Source organism: Euprymna scolopes, chromosome 23 (genome assembly GCF_053919585.1).
Source record: "Euprymna scolopes isolate OS-2025 chromosome 23, ASM5391958v1, whole genome shotgun sequence".
In the NCBI taxonomy this organism is placed as follows: domain Eukaryota; kingdom Metazoa; phylum Mollusca; class Cephalopoda; order Sepiida; family Sepiolidae; genus Euprymna; species Euprymna scolopes.
Window position 1 is genome coordinate 59,695,416 of NC_136504.1, and position 20,079 is coordinate 59,715,494.

General features: G+C 31.5%; 1 protein-coding gene and 1 pseudogene across 1 annotated transcript in view; one reads left to right on the top strand and one right to left on the bottom strand.

Annotated features, from left to right (window-relative positions):
* Positions 1-2,465: 2,465 nt before the first annotated feature.
* The window catches only part of LOC145245621 (uncharacterized), a 128,984-nt gene continuing 111,370 nt past the window's right edge, over positions 2,466-20,079 (bottom strand). Inside the window, exons 17-20 of the mRNA XM_080107188.1 lie at positions 18,880-18,918; positions 7,776-7,823; positions 3,998-4,050; positions 2,466-3,114 (exon numbers count right to left, since the gene is read on the bottom strand). Coding sequence (XP_079963314.1) covers positions 3,085-3,114; positions 3,998-4,050; positions 7,776-7,823; positions 18,880-18,918 — 170 coding nt within the window. The 3' untranslated portion in view covers positions 2,466-3,084. The remainder of the gene's footprint in view (positions 3,115-3,997; positions 4,051-7,775; positions 7,824-18,879; positions 18,919-20,079) is intronic.
* Positions 8,535-8,651, top strand: LOC145246357 (5S ribosomal RNA; annotated as a pseudogene).

Below are 20,079 nucleotides of genomic sequence, written 5' to 3' on the forward strand. Positions count from 1 at the left end.
CTAAGATAGCAACTAGTATTCAAACACTCGTTTGCAATAAACATCGTGTTTTAGTATTAAATAAATCCCGAAGGATTGATATGCCGTTTAGAGAATAAAACCAACTGACCCCCAAAACTTTCATTTGAGGTGTATTCTCCTTTATCTACTTAAACAGACACTATATTTTGTCCTGTCAGTATTCGGTAATTCAAATGAAAATGACTAGATAACTTTGCTGGTGGATATTCATGCTGCGATGAGTATAAGGCTGGCGAAGCCTGCGACTACTTCAATTGAAAAGTTATATTGCTTCCTTAAGAAAAGTGTGAGTTATTTCCTTTTGGAAAAAATAAGTTTTCATATTAGTTATGTTCGCTAAGTTCGGAAAATCGTGGTAAAAAAATGTAACACTCAAATCTCGTCACAAATTAAGACAACAATTCTTTCTCTTTTGCTCATGAGTTGTCTTTATTTGAAACTAGCAGGACCCGTTAACCGGTCTTTCCCGGTGGTAGTATGCACCCCTCCCCTGCGTAAAATTTAAAATACGGCTGTTGCTTTTGCCGTTTGCCACCCCAACCTCCTCATGTCAAAAATGGCTTTCGGAATAGACATTTTTTGCCTGGGGATGAGGTTGTCACAAAATTTGCTGGAAGGTTCAGGGTATTTTTAGGATATGGTTCAGGGCCAGGTATTTTAGTTGGCAAGACTGGAGTTATGGTGACAAAAAAAAAAAGGAAACTAAATTCCAGTAGTCACCTGTACGTAACCAAATATAAATGCAGACGATATTTAAGAAAGTGAGCGTTTTAATTAAGCTGTAAAAGTAAACATTATAGACAGAACTGTTTATTTAAATAATAAACAATGGTGAATCTGCTTCTTAAACTTTAAATGGGGTAAATTTAATCACGTTATTATTAAAAATGTAATCATGTGAAAAGCTGAAATAATAATGTTATTCTGAAAGCCATTCTTTACATGGGGAGGGTATTTAGTAACTAATCTGCGCTTCAGTCTTACAATGTAAGAAAAAAAATCGTAAAATATGAATTTAAACTGAAAAAAAAAACTATTTGAAATTGCGCGGTGTCAAAAAATTCATAAGCACTAAGGTATGCTGACATATGGTCGCATATGGTATCGCGCTCTGCCATCATATGCATCTGAGATCAATATCTACTTAAAAATTTGGTGCTTTTGCATTTTTTTGTACCGCGCTATTTGTAATTAGTGATTCAGGTTAAATACAACTTTCACGCTTTCACTACATGTTAGTTTCTAAAAAGTGGGGGATTACTTTTCTACAATAATTTAAAGCGAAATGAACACCCACTTTACGAGGAGGGGGGTCAACGTAAAATGAACACAATTTAACGTAAACATTTTTGTTTGGGGTTGGTGTACGTCAAATCGATGATTAATACCTGGTAGCCCCCGCCTAAAAAAGTTGGGTGCTCAGTTTACAGTAAATTGTCTCCATTGTACGCTGGCCACCCCCAAACAAAAGGTGGCCATAAAGTTTTAATTTTAATTTTAATTTAATTTTATTCATTTATAGTTTGTGTATATAAACGCACATGCAAACATATAAATCGAATCGGAAACTCGAAAACACAATGAACCGAAATATTATCCCACGCGTCCCTATAAATACTATAGCGTTATCTTTATTAATAAAATAAAAGGTTAATTTAAATTAATTGTTAATCAAATCTTAACATGTGAAATAATAGCGTGATTGGGTTTTAGCCGTTTATAGTTTTTTAAAGCAATTATAATGTAAAAAAAACAAAAAACAAAAAAAAACAAAAACGTGAAAACTTAAAAAATCAAATCGACAACGCAAAAACAAAATGAGACGAAATGTTTTTTCTAAAGCGTCCCTAATAACCGTTTAGTAAAAACGAATTACTGTCTCGTTATCTTTATTAATAAAATAAAATATAAATAATAATTATTTGTCACTTTATCTTTATTAATAAAATAAAAATATAATTAATAATTATTTGTCACTGAATTAAAATGTAGTGCGAATCAATTTTTATTTCGAGATTACGAAGTTTGTAATCAGGGTATTAATTATGTAATGATTCTACTCAGGGAAGACATGTTTGTGTTAATCTCTATAGCGTTCTTTTTTTAATGATCTTTCGGTCAATCCGGAATGTCCGAATATATAGACATCAACCAATGAGATTGTGAGAAATAGTAGGAGGGAGAAATCATTATTTGAGTAGTGGTAAAGCATTAAGAGTATGCGATGTGTAAAAAATTATTACTTAGACCCCGGAAAGTAGGAAAAAGTATAAACGCACGCGGTGTAGAATGGGGTCGTAAGAGGACTTATGGAAGAGGGAGAAAATTTTGAGCTACTTTCTCTGTTGGTTATGATAAAGATGACGCTCCTAAGAATAAATGTAATGTTTTAATATTACCAAATACTATCTATGTAACGGTGTTCTATAGTTAAATAAGGTAATGACGAATAACATAAATATAATAATTTTTTTGTGCGATATGTTGTTGTAAACTTTCGGTATTTTGGTCCAGAGGGGACTGAGCCTCTTTTATTATACGCAAGATAATATATGCATTTTGTCTATATTGGGAACGATGTATTTAATTATTTGCCTAGTCTACAATTGTATTTTCTTCTGCTTTTAAAGTTTGTGACGACACACTATTAATGAATATTATATATTTATTAACTGAGTTTTTTTTTTTATTGGATTTCATTAACAACGCGTGTGTTCTTTACAAGCATTGCACGAAATTCTTTTTGGTACGCCACATGTTTAGAATTATATCTTTAATTCACTACAAACACGTGGTTAATCTTGAGAGAATATTTTTTACTTCCATTCTAATCAGTCTGTTACAGGTTCTATCCCGCTCCACTGCATCCTTGTAAAATACCTGCAACCGATATGCCACAACGTCTTGTAAAAGAAACCGAGTGGGACGAAACTCTTCAGAAGCCGTTTGCTGGCGGAGATCAGGAATGTCCAGTAAGTAAATTATTTAAGTAGATAGATGAAGAGAAAGTCACAACTTCGAAACACTCTTTATTGTCTTGTGTTTTCAATTGCCGTCGATGTTTCAGATCAATGTTAATATATGAAGTGGAATCTGAAAAAAAAAAATGAAAAGAAACAAATCAAAATTCAAATCAAACATTTTTGTATTACAAGAAATAAGAAATGTACACTGTCATACAAGCAAGGCAAATTCATATATTAAAGAAACAACAACTGATATCAGTAAGATATGTCACTTGATCCGGAACGTTTTGTGATAGAAATATCACTTCAAATTCTATATAAACTATACATACATATTCAAAAGACTAACCAGCGGTTTCATTGTATTGAAATAGCCATCTGTGGCTGATACGAATTCAATACAAATCGTCAGCGTCGATGGAAAGAGGAAAACAAAACGGAAAAATAAACACGGTGAATAGACACGGTATATATATATATATATATATATATATATATATATATATATATATATATATATATATATATATATATATATTATGAAATGTAGTTTAAATTCTAGGAATATTAACTAATTCAACATATTTCATACTTTGCATTTACATAAGCCGATTTACCCTTAGGAAAATTTACAATTACAAAATGGAGACTCAACTATATGAGAGTGGAAAATAAACAAGAAAATATCCAGATAAGATACGATCAAGTCGTGTTAATCGATCACCATGTCTCGATCACTTCACAATAGTCTGTAATTTGGCACGAACATCATCAATTCAGGTAAATTTTCTCTCTTTTCCAGTAATTTTGTCAGTCATTTTCAAGTTATGGAAGAAGGATGACAAAAAGTGCGCGTATAAGTACAAACAACTAACAAGGTATGATTGTGAATGGTGTTTTTTAAATAATGATGGTAACTTTGTTTTCCTGCGTGTATGGCACACAGTTGAAATGCAACAGACATACTCCTCAAATGGTAACTTATGAATTGAACTTTTATTTGTACTTACCTCACCTTCTATTACGTCTGGAATCTGGAGGCAACCATTGCAACATATCCTTCCTGGAATATAATGATTATAAGATGAAATTAATTATACATATGCATGTGTGTATTATAATATTTATGCATACATAGAATAAATTATGAATATATTTATGGCAGTTAAGCTACACACAGTCTTCCGCGTTTCATCCACATGAGGAATTATCAGACTAAAATGCATTTGGACTGACGATTCCCTACGAGGACTAAACACAGAAACCTCTGTGGCTTAATTGTCATAATGGGAAATAACTAAATACCTATCTAGCATTACTCACGTATTGAGCACTGTTTAAATAAATACTGATAATCGATCCATAAAATATATCTCCTTATAACATTTATAAAGTTCTTGCCCATTTCTCCAACAAAAATAACAATCAAGAACTCAACAAATTTAGAAAGCAACTGACAACACCACTCAAAGAGCTAGGTTTCAATATCACCATTGGTACCAATCTCACTAGCGTTGATTTCATAGGCACAAGACTGAACCTATCGCATGATTCCACTGAACCATATCATAAACCCACCCGACCAGCTCATGCATGCCAAGACTCAATACTCTCACTTCTATGTTTCCTTAAGAATCTTGCATCCAACATAAGCAAAAGAATCTCCCAGCTTTCATCCAGCTTCGATATTTCCAAACAAGGAGACCCATATTACAAAGCCATCCGCGAAAGCAATTAAAGAGAAAACATTTGTGACGTACTCACCCAACCTCCCAGACAGGATAGACACAATAGGAAAAGAAAAACTATCTTGTTTACGCCCTCCTTATCCAAGTGTAAAATATGACATAAGTAAACAATTTTAGCAATTAAAAGATAAACACTTTCCGCCCTCTGATACCCTTCATAAACTCTTTAATAGAAATAACCAAAACTAGCTATTCTTGCTGTTTTTCTCCAAAATACTGTTTAGCCTCAAAACCCACACACCAATTAATCCCCCAACCCCCGCTGCACATGCAGAAGAGAGAAATATGTTAACTTCATTCTTCGATTTGTTTTCATTTTATAAGTAACTGCTGATTTAAATAGGGTTTAACGGCATTTTAAATGATAAATGGTCAATCTATGTCAGTGAAACAATGAAGCATATAACTTGTAATTTAAATAAATAATTTCTATTTTAGCCCGCACATTTTTTGCGATCTAGAACTTTATTGGTTTCTTTTCAACAAATCTATATATATATGATACTAGTAAGGGTTCAATATATGTATGTGGCAATTAAGCAACGCAGACTTTTCTCGCCTTTCACCATAAAAAATAAGAAAATTAGTAAGAAAGAAGGTTAACATAAAAACAACTACAAAAATGATAGAAGGGACAAAAATATAATTATGAGAAAGTTATGACCCAAATCCTAATAGAAATAAAAACGCTATCAATGAATAGAAAGATTGTAACTATAATATAGATTGCTAAAAATAAAAATATAATAAAAAAAATGAGTAATAATAACAATAATAATGACGATAATGATAATTACAATAATAATAATAATAATAATATATATAAACTAGTATAACAAAATATAAGCGGACATATCTGAATACATACAGATAAAAACTAGATCACCCTCTAACGTAAAGAAAAGATGACTGTATTCCTTCCAAAAGCGAACAAAGCAGGGGTGGATTAGAGATCAAATAAACGCACGACCACTAGCTGCGACAAATGGAGATCTGAGTAACAAAGAATCTAATTGGCTAACTAGAGAACTCAGCACCACGTGGTAAGATCAATTTCAATAACCTGAAAAATCTTCACATTAGGTAAACGCTTAATTACGATATTTGTATTTCAAAACTTACTATGTAGCTCTGCTCACGTATTCAGTAGATACATCGAATTTTATGCAGATACATGAAATAATATATATATATAGTAGTATAAATATAAGTTGCAATTACCTTTTATTTTTAGCTTTTACTGCACTGTTATATATATATATATTATGGCGTAGTAAAAGATAAACTAAAAGGTAATTGCAACTTTTCAAATTTTTAAAGTTTTATAATCATGCCCAAATACATTTTATCTTCATTTTAATGGATTGATAGTTGCTATTTCTGCTGAGGGGTGTAGGGCACAATCGATTTATTGGGTGATATAATAAATGATTTATTTTGCGCTACCAAACAGTTGCAGCAAAAATTGTGGATGTTAACGTAATTAGAGGAATAAATTGTAAAATGGTCAGCATCATGAAATTTGCAATGTAGACTTTTGTCGTGCATGTATGTATACATATGTATATGCACTTTAAGCACCAAAAATATTGCGATATTCTCCAGAAAATTACATAATATAAAATTTATGTATAAATAATTCAGAGTTATGAATCCCAAGATATACTAAATACTTCAGATCAAAATAAACTAAATGTTTAACACGTGAGGCGGAACATACATTTTAATAATCTACTCAATTATATATATATATATATATATATACATATATATATATACATATATATATATATATATATATATATATATATATACGTCATCCACATACATCACAACGCATCACCAACAACAACCTTAAGCCAGCATTGAAACTCGACCATATAAGCGACAGTCAGCGCTTCTCACCGTTACGCTATTTGGCTACTGCTGAGATGGGTATGCGAAATTGTCCAAACGCCTAAGCTCTATTTGTTTACACGAAGATCATTGCTTTTTATACTAGCGGTAATTTCTTATTTCGCTCCCCAATATGCTCAAATCAAGATAGGGAGCATTTATAGTAATCCACAGGCTGTTTCGCTGTATCACAGCTCATCAGATGTTCTATAGAAGCTTTTAGTCATTTATAAACGAACAACGCTGTTTAAATTCCTAGGGATATTGACTAAATCCGCGTATTGCAGACTTGGCACTGGTATAAACCTATTTAAAGAAGATTCACTGTATCAAGGTGCATAATCAACTGTTTGCCATGTAATTATTTCGGAGATTAAAAAACAGAACAGCTATTAAATTCATGTATCGTCAAAATACCACCTCCGATGACCAATTGTAGACATAGTTCAGTTATTTTGTCACAATATATGAAGACAAACGATAAGACAATATCTTTAAGAAGTATTTTCTGATATAGTAGTTGGAATAATAATAATAATAATAATAATAATAATAATGGCAAGCAGCTCTTGCGATAACGCAAATGAATTTGCAAAGGTTGTTGAAACAGAAAGAGAGTACAAGAAATCTGGGTAAACTTGTTGTTACTTAGACTTCAGGGAACGCCACAGGTTGTTGACAGAATGAAATCTTGATGATGGCCAGTGTGAAAATTTCTAGTGAGTACCAAAAAAGAAAAAAAAAAGGCAGTTTGGATTCCAGCCTTAACTATTGAGAATTATCACTTTATTTTTATCAATTTTAGTTTTCAAATAAGGTCTTAACTTTTAAAATACAATGTGCAACCTTAACCAACAACAATCGTCCTTTTTTTTTTTTAAACGAAACATGCATAAATGATGGGGTTTTGACTAAATATAAATAGCCAAAGAAAATTAAAACGCAATTGTTCATGAAAACAAAAACAACACCCCTTTCATTCTCCACTAATGGACTGGACTAGACCATAAAGGTGTGTTCAGCATTAGATAACCCACTACCTGCAAAAAAGAACCTCAAAGAGTTGAGGTATCCTAAAACAGACAAGTCAAACCATAAACTCAAACAAACATCACCATTTCATATCAATTGGAATAGTACTTACCGTCCCGTAAAATGCGACGTCTAGTGCATGGGTAGCATGCTGGTCTCACTTTAGAAAATAATATAAATAAGAGTAATTAATCCATCATATTATAAGTGAGTTTCGGTGTGTGTTTGTAATTATTTTCAGAACCGGCGCTACTTACCTTAGACAACTCACTGCGAACGGGTGAAATTTGGGGAAAGTAACAGTTTTAATAGCTCTTATTTTCTTTTTTTTTACCCTTTAGTTAAATGTTATCAGAAAAAATAATACAGTTTGCATTACAGTAAAATATTACACGGCACGAGCACGATGACACACCGATTCTCGTCAAATCACCGAAGTGAAGCAATGTTGAGCCTGGCCAGTACCAGATGGGTGACAATTTGAGAAGGCTATGCGCTGTATGTGCTTTCTGCTTATCTTGGCATTGTTAAAGTCGTCTTGAAACTCCACTTGCCACTGGTAGTCAACAATGTCGAATCAGGATATGTGTATATATATATATATATATATATATATATATATATATATATATATATGTGTATGTATATATATGTGTGTGTATGTATATAGATATACGTGTGTATATATATGTAGTATATATATGTATGTATATATATGTATGTGTGTATATGTATGATTATGTATGTATGTATATGTATGTGTATATATATGCATGTATATATATATGTATGTGTATATATATGTATATATATGTGTATATATATTTATATATATGTATATATATGTGTGTGTATATATATGTATGTGTATGAATACGGCATAATCACGTTGACACACCGGTTCCCGTCAGATCACCGAAGTTAAGCAACGATGAGCCTGGCTAATACCAGATGGGTGACCATTTGGGAATTCTAGGCGCTGTATGTGCTTTCCGCTTATCTCGGCATTGTTTCCAGTCGTCCCGAACCTCTGTTTGCCACTGGTATTCAACAATGTTGACTCAGGAGAGGTGTGGTTGAGATTGCGCAACTCTTGCCACAAAAATTTCACGCGCAGGCACCCTTACATGAGTATCCATAGTCTGTCAAGACTGAAGTAAGCCTTTTTTTTATAATATCTATTTTTTTATAATATCACACACACACACACACACACACACACACACACACACACACAAAACGTTCCTACACATGCGCGTTAATTTAATCTTAAATTTAATTTCCGTTAAATTTCCGCATCTTTGCCTACTGTTACAATGTTAAGTTTGAAAAAAAGATGTATTTTTTATAAATCAGATAACAAATAAATAAATCTAGTAAACGTTAATTTGGACGATGTACATTATTTTAAAGGAAATACAATTGGGAAATTAATAAAAAATAATGTATTTTAGTATATGTACTCTGTTGTGATGTATTTGCGTTTATAACATATTTAATAGAAAATATAAGCATGTTAATTAAAATATCGGTTATGAGCAAAGAAATAAGCGATCAGATATCTTGTTATTTTAGAAAGTTAGGCACCAGATCTAAAAATAACTTAGATAAATAAAATTAAAAGTGTATGCTTTAAAAAAAAAATTTTTTTTTATATAAGAACCCTCACTGTATTTATACCGAGTTCACTTTTATTTTTGTGAATTTTCCGGTCTGGTTACTTTTTAATATTTCTCGAACTGTATTTTCTTTAAAATAATTTATGTCATCAATAATCATCTTTAAATGGTTATAATTTCATTAAAATTTGATAATTGTCATATTTTTGGCACTAGTGCACATAAACTAAAATAATTAAAAACAATGCCGGAAAGTAAATGGAATTAATTAATGGAATTAATTCTTTTCGATAACATTCAAAGGTTGAAAGACATCTTAAATTTTATTTACATGTGATAAATGTTCATTAATTCAATAAATGATTCGGTAAGTAATGTTTTCTGTTGTGTTCTTTCGTTAATTTACTGAACTTAAAATTATCAGAATATTTTGGTTTGAAAAACCATTAAAATTTGGATTGTCCCCCTTCTTCTGTACTAGACCTCTTTTGAAAATGAAAACAAAAAATACTTACGGTTAGTTAAAGTGCAATAATGCTCATGTTTTATGATTAAAAGGAAGTCGTTATGGAGTGGAAAGATATCTCATAGCACCGACACTGGTCTCTTGGAATAGTTTTTTTAAGTAACATTGGACTGCATACAGACATTGCTTTTTACACCGTTTGATTTGATTCATTCATATGATTCTATTTATTGATTGATGAAATTAATTACACAATCAATAAAATAAGTCTAGACATACGTTTCTGAATTTTTGGAGATGAGGATTGGTTATTCGTATTATTCAAATTCTTCGGACTACAGTTTTCATCTTGAGTGTCATTTTCACAACGTTTCGGTCGATGGAACCTCCGACCTTCTTTGGGCGTATCTTGTCGAACTTGGGAATGTTTCTGCCGAACTCTGGAATGTTTCTGTTAAACTTGGGAATGTTTCTGTCGAACTCGGGAATTTGAACTGCAACGACTCTTGGCACAGTGGTTAGTTCCATCCCAATTCCCGAGTTCGACAGACACATTGGCGAGTTCCACAAGATACACCTAAAGAATGGCGGTGGGTATATCGACCGAAACGTTGTGAAAATCACACTCGAAATGAGAACAGTTGTCCGAAAAATCTAAATAATACTGTTACATGGAAGGGCTGCCCTCTTTCCATGTAAATAAGAAGAATATTAGATAAGTGAAAATGAGATTAGGATAAGCCGAGACTCGAACCTTGTAGGCAAAGTTAAGAAATGGAATGTTAGAAATTTAGTCTATTGTTAAATTCTATTAGAATAGTTAAATATTGTTTATATCGGAAAAAAGAGTTGATTGTCCATTCTTTAGAAATCTGAATATTAAATATGTCAGTAAAAGAATGAATAATGGAAATTAAAAATATATTGTTAAAAAATAGGTTAGGTTAAAGAATAGGTAAGGAGAGGATTTTTTTGTTTGCAGAAGTGTGTTTGGACAAACAGCCACGTGAAATTAGTCACGTTTGAAAAACACACTTCTCACGTCATAGATAAAGGACAATTATCCATATAGCTCTATGGGTTCGGATTTTAGTCAGTTAGTCAGTAAGTCAGTTAGCCAGTCAGTCAGAGAGGGTTGATCAGCCAAGAGTTGACATAGTAAGAGGAGAGCTCCCTTAGAGGCGAAGGGGTAGAAGATTAACCATGTAGATACAAGTGAATTCATGACGTTATTCGACCGGTCGATCCGATAAATAAAGAAGTCATCATCATGTTTTGTACGTGTTGTCTCGTATCGTCATTCAGTTACAACAGAAAAAGGTAATGTGTTTATCATCAATTATAATGAACTCTTGTGTAAAGCCTTCCAAGTATTATGTGTCCTCCTCCCCATCATCATAAGTGAAGTATCTCCTTCTCCTCTAATATGTGTTAAAAGAACTGTAATATTTTTAAATGTCTTCCCTTCGTCATCATCACTATTGTTATGTCTGTATTACATGAGTCCCATTATATATGTGCCCCAATATGACTTCCCGTAATCCTTAAATATGAAAACCCTACTATGCAACAATACGAAGGTTATATCTATATAAAACGTTATTTTGATATAGGTGTAGTGTATTTTAAAAATGAAAACCAAAGCAGCTAAAATGCAGAAGTGCCGTAATGTTTTTTCTTTTTTTTCTAATTAATTCATGGTAATATAAAAAATATTTTAAAATGATATTTACGATGGAGATTAATCTGACGGTCATTTTAAAACTATCCCGGGTTTTTAAAAGTAGAGTAAGAAGACGTTTTTTTATATAAGGCAATATTATGTCTTAATTCGTCCATGTTACAATAGGAAAGAACAACATGTTGAAGAGGAATAACTGTATTTTCAATAAAATTCAAAATATATTTCTTACTGAGAACACATACAGCTGCTGTTTACAAGAAACTGGTGTTTTAATCTCTGCTTGACATTAGATTTTATCGACCGCCTACAGCTTCATAATTGGGATAACTTTATATATATATACTAGCAGTTCAGCCCAGCTTTGCTCGGGCCCTATGTAACACATAACTTTATGTGCATATATATATATATATATATATATCATTCAACCACGGTAGTGGTTGAATATATGCTTAAGTCCGAAATTGAATGAATCGAGACACATTCAAACCCCCACCACTAATTCCGTTCGCAACCAAATTTCAAACAGGTTATATAGTTGGATAGAACACCTCATTAGCTACATTTTGAAAAAAAGTTTCGAAAATTGGTTCAGTAGAAAAAAAGTTACAACAAAATATGTGGGTTCACAAACAGGAGAGTAAGTACATACATGAGTGACTAACGTCTTTTTTATTTTGCATAACTTTTTTTTTGTATATACATATTTTTTACTGCGATTTTGCCAATATGACATGTTAGCGTAACGGTTAGAGTACCGGGGATTGGTGGAAAGATTTTAGGTTCAATCCCGTGTATCGTTTTTTTTTATAATTAAAAAACCGAACTTTTTTTTAATAACTAATTTTTTTTAACTCTCCTTATGATTTTATAGCAAGAAATGGTGAATTTATCGATTAAAAATATTAGTGAATTCTATGATATACATATTCTTTGAATGGACTCAAATTTTTCGTTATCACATTTGATGAAAAATGTAGTCATTTCATCACAACTACTGTGATTCGAAATTAAATTGAAAATGTTATATGTTACCGTAACGGGTATAGAACCGGGATTGGTGGAAAGATTTTAGATTCAATCCCGTGTAATGGTTTTTTTTTTAATTAAAAACCGATGAAAATCGAACTATTAATATGCTAATAATTCGCCGGTTCCAAGTTATTATTATAACTACTACTCTTAGAACTGCTGCTGCTGCTGTGAGATCATGTCTTGTCCATATTATCATCAGCAGCAGTGAACCTGCTTGCCTAGTTTCGGAAGTAAATAAGTCGAATAATACATGTGAACTTAAAAGACTAAAAAAAAAGAAAATACTAGTGAGAGTGGCAGAGACAATCAGAAGAAGCCAGAAAAAATGGATAAAATAAAAGGTTTAGTTTTTATTTTATTTTAGTAGAAGAAATGAAAGAAAAAACAACACAACTTTAAACTGACTCGGAAATACTGAAAATAGTTTAAAGATTTTTAAAGGTAAATTTAAAAAAAAGGATAAAAGCGGACGTCACTTTAAATGTCGATGACAATGAAACTTGGATGAAATAAAAGGTTTAGTTTTTATTTTATTTTAGTAGAAGAAATGAAAGAAAAAACAACACAACTTTATTTAAACTGACTCGGAAATACTGAAAATAGTTTAAAGATTGTTGAATTTTTATTTTATTATTCATTTATCTCATTCGTTCAGGGAAATATTTTTTTTAGAAAAACAGACAACATTGTCGATTATTCCTGTATTTTTCTTTGCGTGTATTTCTATATATATATATATATAATATTAACTAAGAACTTGGAATAATAATGATAATAAATATATATTTATTTACAAAAAAAAAAAGAAAAAAAATCGTCTGAAGGAGATTTTTTTTAAAGGTAAATAATAAATACAATAGCAATGCCTGGAAAAATCATGGATTATATGGAAAAATGCGCGCATGAAAAGTAATATTCTTAAGATTTTATTAAACCTGGAAAAGTAAAGGACAAGAAATTCAACCTAGAAAAGTAAAGAACAAGATATTCTAGTAAAGTAAAAAATCCGAATTTTTTAGACTTAAAATATTGCAGCTAAAAATAAAATTTGAATATTGATAAATATTTTATTTATTATTTGCATATGTTGTTGTTTATTGTTGAGTTAGAAAGGGTGTCAGTCGCTGGATTGAACTTATTTCCCCCCTATTATTTGCATATATTTATGTAGTGAAAATTGTTTGAATAAAATTAATTCATTAGTTAGTTAGTTAGTAGATGGAATTAGTAATTTTATAATTTACATAAAAATTAATAATTTTATTATATCATAATTAGGATCATTTAATTCATTTTTATGTGTTTCCTCATGTGGGGGTAGCAAATTTGTAAAAGGGAAAATTATTCCCAGCTCGCATTTAGGTAAAAACGCGCTTTCGTAAATAATTGAATTCATTTAAAACATATCGCTAAAACAAAAACAAACAATATATATATATATATATATATATATATATATATATATATATATATATATATAGGGTGACCAAAAAAAAAACGGTCCCCAAATCTAATTAGGCCCCGTTTTTTAGTGTTTTGTCCGAATGAAATGAAACTTTGTTCATAACTAGTTTATTATATTCAAAACATCACCTCAAAACACTAGAGTCTTTGGCCTTTTTTTCTCCGTTCTACAGCATATGTTCTAGATGGCCTCGATTTAGCTTTTGTTTTTTTTTTGGTCACCCTGTACACACACACACACACACACACACACAATATATATATATATATATATATATATATATATATATATACTAGCATGATTACTTGCTGTTGACCGGGTCGACATGTTCTGTTTGGAACACATCTGCTATATTAAGGATATTGATCACTTTCATTGTGGGCAACGTCAATAACCCCCCACAACAATTTCAAAAATAAAAGATCGGATAAAAACATAAAAATGTAATCGCCCCCCCCCAAAGAGGAAGTATATGACACCCTTTCTACCAGATATTTCGGTAGAAGGAATACAAAGAGAAGCTATTCCCTGGATATTGAGCACTTTTTGTTGCCTGTGTGTTGGACCCCTCCTCCCCATATGAATCGAAACAACTTTTCTTTCAATAAAAATAGTGGGAAGTGCAGGTGTGACAAAAAAAATGTACCTTGGTATTCGGGCTCGAACACGAAACGCGAAAGAGGGGAAACATAAATACACACTTCCAAAATAAGCCTCTAAAACGCGTGCTTGACTTGTGAACAGTTTAAGAAAAAATTGGAAATTCACTGGCTTGTTTTTTTTTTGTGTGTAAAGACACATTTCACTGGCTGTTTTTTTTTTTCGTAAAGGTACTTTACTGGTATTTTATTTTTTCTAAATGCACTTTCTAATATGTATAAAATGTAATTTACCGCATTTTAAGGAGTTTTCGGAGGAATATATTGCATTTGATCCAACAAGTGACGCCCAGGGGAAATAACTCGAAACAGATTTAATAAAAAATCGATATCAATATTAATAATTCAAATTAAATTAAATTAAATATATTATCAGTATAAATCAACTTGAAAAAACAATCTTTAATACTTCAAACAATGCTCTCGCTTTAAACAGTAACTAACATGCAGCTATTTAGTAAAATCGATTTTCCTTAATGTAATATGCAAATGAAGTTACCTCTTGGACGTATATTTTGCAAGAATCATACTATTTATAGAAATGAATAAAATAAAGTTTATGCAAGTAAGTTTTCAGTGCACAGATTAATTAGGAAAGTAATTGACCTTTTGCAAATATTAATCAAATAGTGAACAAATATACATAAACAGATAGGTATATGAATTTATACATATGGATTTAAGTAATATATATGAAGTTTAATATATAAATATATTTTATACTAGTTAAGAGAGCATTGTTTTAAATAACAGAAAGTTTCTGTTTGATTATATATATATATATATATATTATATCATCCTCATAATCTCTATTTTGCATTAAAATATTACAAAAAATCAGTTCCATATCTATCACGAATTATTTCAGTTCTTAGTTAAATTATTATCAGGTGAAAATAAAAAGGAAGAGAATTTCCAAAGGTAAACGGGCGTTCAAAGTCTCTCTCTCTCTCTCTCTCTCTCACACACACACACACACACACACACACACACACACACACACACACACACACAACGTTTCAAAAAGGTTACTGTTCATATACTTATGATATTAGTCACTCGTATTCTCGTTAATCTCGGAACCTCAGTACGTGAAATTGTGAGAAGCAAAATGTATTTCGAATAAGTCTTTTGCATATCACGATATCATTTCATCCAGATTTTTCCCAAATGATCAGGAGATTATACTGAAAAACAAAAATATAAATTGCATCGTGAATTAAATAAAATACAGTTTAATACAGTTTTATAAATCTTACAATATCACCGATCCTTAAATAACTTTAAACAATGAAAATTTCCAAAATGTTTATATGTATACTAGCAAAGGTACTAGTTGTTGACTGGGTTCAAAAACAGCCTACAGAAAATGGACTCTGATTTATGAAAGTATGATAGGTTATGAAAAGGAAGGGTTGCAAATTTGGGTTGAATTTGGGGGTATCAAAACCAAAGCAAAATATGATGAAAGTAAACATATAAATAGATAAACCCCATGATTTATTATACCATACCTATTAACACTGAAACACTTATCACAATATTCTGTGGATCTATATTAAAAAACCTTGTTAAACTTTGTGACATATTTCCATTCTATGGAGGTCAGGTGCGAACGAACACCCCATAATTTTTGTATACCATATTTCTTCAAACAGAAACATAATTATCAAAGTATACTTAAACAAATAGATATGAAAAGTCTTTATTAAAGTTTGTGCCTATTTCCATTCTATGGAGGCCAGGCGCGAACGCAGATCCCACAATTTTATTATACCATCCCTATTTAAGTTAAAACATACTTATCAAAGTATTCTTATGTACATCTATATCAAAAACATTTGTAAATGTTTTTTTTTTTAATTTTAAAATTTTTTATTTCCATACTTTGTGGACCAGATGCGAACGCAGACCCCAAAATTTTAATGAACATCGTTCTGCCAGATCAAACATACCCATTCCTGTGTCTCGATACATCTTCTATCATTATATGTAATCAGTTTTTTAAAACAGTCAACCATATAGGAGCCTATTCGTGACCAGACACACACACGCACACACACAAACACACATACATATAGACATTCAGCTTTATATTGTCTGTCTGTCTGTCTGTCTGTCTCTCTCTCTCTCTCTATATATATATGTATATATATATATATATATATATATATATATATATAGCTGAAATTGGGGTAAGTATGACTATATTATCTGAAAATGCCATGAAAAATGGAATCTAAGATTGCATCGTTGTCGCTAGGTAACTCAAAAAAGAAATTTACTTGTTGAAAATTATTGTTACATTTTTAGAAGTTGATAAGTGTTCAAAAGTAACGAAAAAAGAACGAATGAAAGCGTAAAAGTACAAAAAAGAACGAATGAAAGCGTAAAAGTACAAAAGAGAACGAATGAAAGACAGAAGAGGGAGAAAGAGAGGCAATGCGAGAGGGAGCACTCCGCTCACTGGTATTAAAAATATAGATTAGATAAATCAGTAATCATTAACATCACCTACGCTATCTCGTTCGTGTTTCTATTTCAAGAACAATTTGACATTACAATCATTAAATTTGGTGCACGCTAAAACTGGCACAGATAAAATTGGCAAATTTCGATAACCTCATTGTGAGATTTTTTTTTTCAGCTATAATCGTCACTTATTCCATTTTTTCCTAATTATAAAATTGTTCCAAGGTTGTATGTGACATTTTCATCTGTATCGCTTCATCGTATTCCTCATATTTCTGGTGTCTTTTTACCTAAATTCGATTAAATAAACAGTTAAGGAAAATTCATCTTGTAATATATTTATCCTTCATAAGAATTATTATTGAATTACGAAGCTATGCGAACTTATAGCACCGTATAAAATGTAATTAAAAAAAAAAAAGATTTAATTGTTGACGGACATGTAAAATATAAATTTTTTTTGTATATATGAAAGAAAATATCCGAAAACTGTATAAGCTGAAAACAACGTAGATGATAGCAAACATTTTCTATCTTTTCTATCTTTTTCTTCTACAAATATATCATTAGGACAAATATAGAATAGACTGTTTTCCTTTTGGACAAATAACTGAAATTCACTGAAAACAAAGTAAATAAAAGAAAACGACTATTACATTGAATAAGAGTATAATGCGTCAACAATATTCATTCCATTTCTCGTATGAGTTTTAATATCCATCCATAATAGACGATGAAAGGTGTCTTTGTCGGCTTCTAATTCAGTTAACAAGCAGCTCCTAGATTTTTTTTTTGTTCACAGAGTGGTTGTTATGAAGATCAAATTTAAAGAAAATTTATTATTTAAAATCATTTTTTAAAAATGCGACTCGTGTTACGCCCTCTAATTTGTATTATTTAAGCGTTAGCTTTTCATGCTAAGGTCGGTGTAAAACGTTTTTGTTGGCTTATAGAAGGGCCATTTTAAACCATTGTAATGTATTTTGTGCATATCTTTAATAGTGAAACATATTACTGTAATTCATAGCTTTTTTCCTTCAGTTTATTGAAGTATCATTCATATTTTTATGCAATATTGTCACCCATGTTGACTTTAATTAACAGAAAGGAGTCCTATTCCATCATGATAATGTTCGTCTTTACACAGCACTCTTATGACCGCTTAGGAGATTTTGGTTAGGTAATTTTGCCCCATCCTGCATATTCTCCTGACCTAGACCCATCAGATTATCACCTATTTTAAGGATTACAAAACTATGTAGATGGCCTTAAGTTAACAACACGATGGGAAATTGAACACGAGTTAGATACATGTTTCTAAAACAAGCAAAAAAAAAAAAATCAAACAAACAAAAAACAAAAAAACTACAAGTAAGGCAGTTATAATCTGGCTAACAGATAGAATCATGTTATGGAGACCAGCGGCCGTTGTTATGAATAAACGTTTTCAAAAACACGTAATTTTTCATTTTCAAAATGAAATTTTAAATCGGGGGGAAAACCCAACTTTTGGGCGGATCTGATATTATCTTGTTGTTTTAAAATATCTATTTCCAGACCCCACAGACAAACGATCTTAGATTACAGTGGGAGGTAGATGCGGAAGAAAATTGACATCTGCGATCTGCTCATTTCTATGCCCAAACGGACGGGAAGGATCAGAGAAAGAAACAAAGGAAGAAAGAAAGAATCACATCGTTGTTATTGCCTATCAATATTCACTCTCCTTAGGAAATTAACTCAATCCTTACAGTAGACTATGCATGCACGTACATATCAATGGTATTACATAAAATGTTTCACCGACTTACCTTACTATTTCGTCGGTAGCAGCATCCTCTTAAACATCGATAACCTAACGAGACAAGTGATTGAATCAATTGATTAAAATTACATAAAAATAAAAAAATAATATTCAGCAAACTGCTTCATAGAAAATCATTTAATTCGCCTTACAGTTGCCTCTCGGTTACCTGGAATAACCTGAGTAGGTTTTCTCCATACCAAGTTAAAGATACGTCCCCAACAATCAGTCCGAAAGAGTCTGGATCATTAAAAAGAAATCTGTCGGGATTATGTACGGTTGTGTGTAGTTCTAAGAGATTCACAAACTTTAACGTCACTATTTGAGAAGGGTTTAGTTTACTATTCGAAGCGACCCTGTGCTGTTGAAATTCAAACGTGGCTGCTAGAGCACATTTTAACGGCTAGAATTCACACACCTCCTCTTGTGCGTTGGCTTCTGACCTTGTGTTGCCTCGCATTTTCATAGTGGATCATTTTATATCGATGGTGTTTTTCCCTTCAAGTAGAAGACCACACACACATATACTCACGCACACACATGTGGCAGGGGAAGATTGAACAATGTGTGTTATTTCTTTTTTGTTAAAATATATCGAATTTAACTTAAACTCATTTTTCGGAGATATAAATCCCTTATCAAATAAAAACGTTTTTTTTTATATTGTCCGGATCGAAGGGGACACACACACACACACACACACACACACACACACACACACACACACACACACACACACACACACTAGTGATGGGGTGATTCTAGTACTTTTCCCGATTCCGATACAATTCCCGATTCCGTACTAAATTCCCGATTCCGATATTATTACTGATTCCGATCCTTTATAAATCTCTAACTATTTAACTGTAGAGTTATTATTTTTTTGTTGCTATTTCTTCTGATGAGTTGAGGGCAACATAATCTCGTTTTAAAAAGTATGGACCCCCCTCCCCATTAAAAAAAAAGGAATAAGTCAAGTTTTGTGTCTTGCCTTTAGTGGAAATGTATCTTGTTGCATGATACTTCAAGAAAGGTGAGATTCGTCAAACAAAACTAATAATAAAAACACAATTTAATCTCCGCTTACATCATAGTTTCCAGAACGTTTGGTTAACTGAATCGACGAAGCATTCGCCATGTCTATAACGTTTTTGTTTCAATAAATACATAAAATCAATCTAATTAAGACAATAATTCAAAAGAATCATTCAT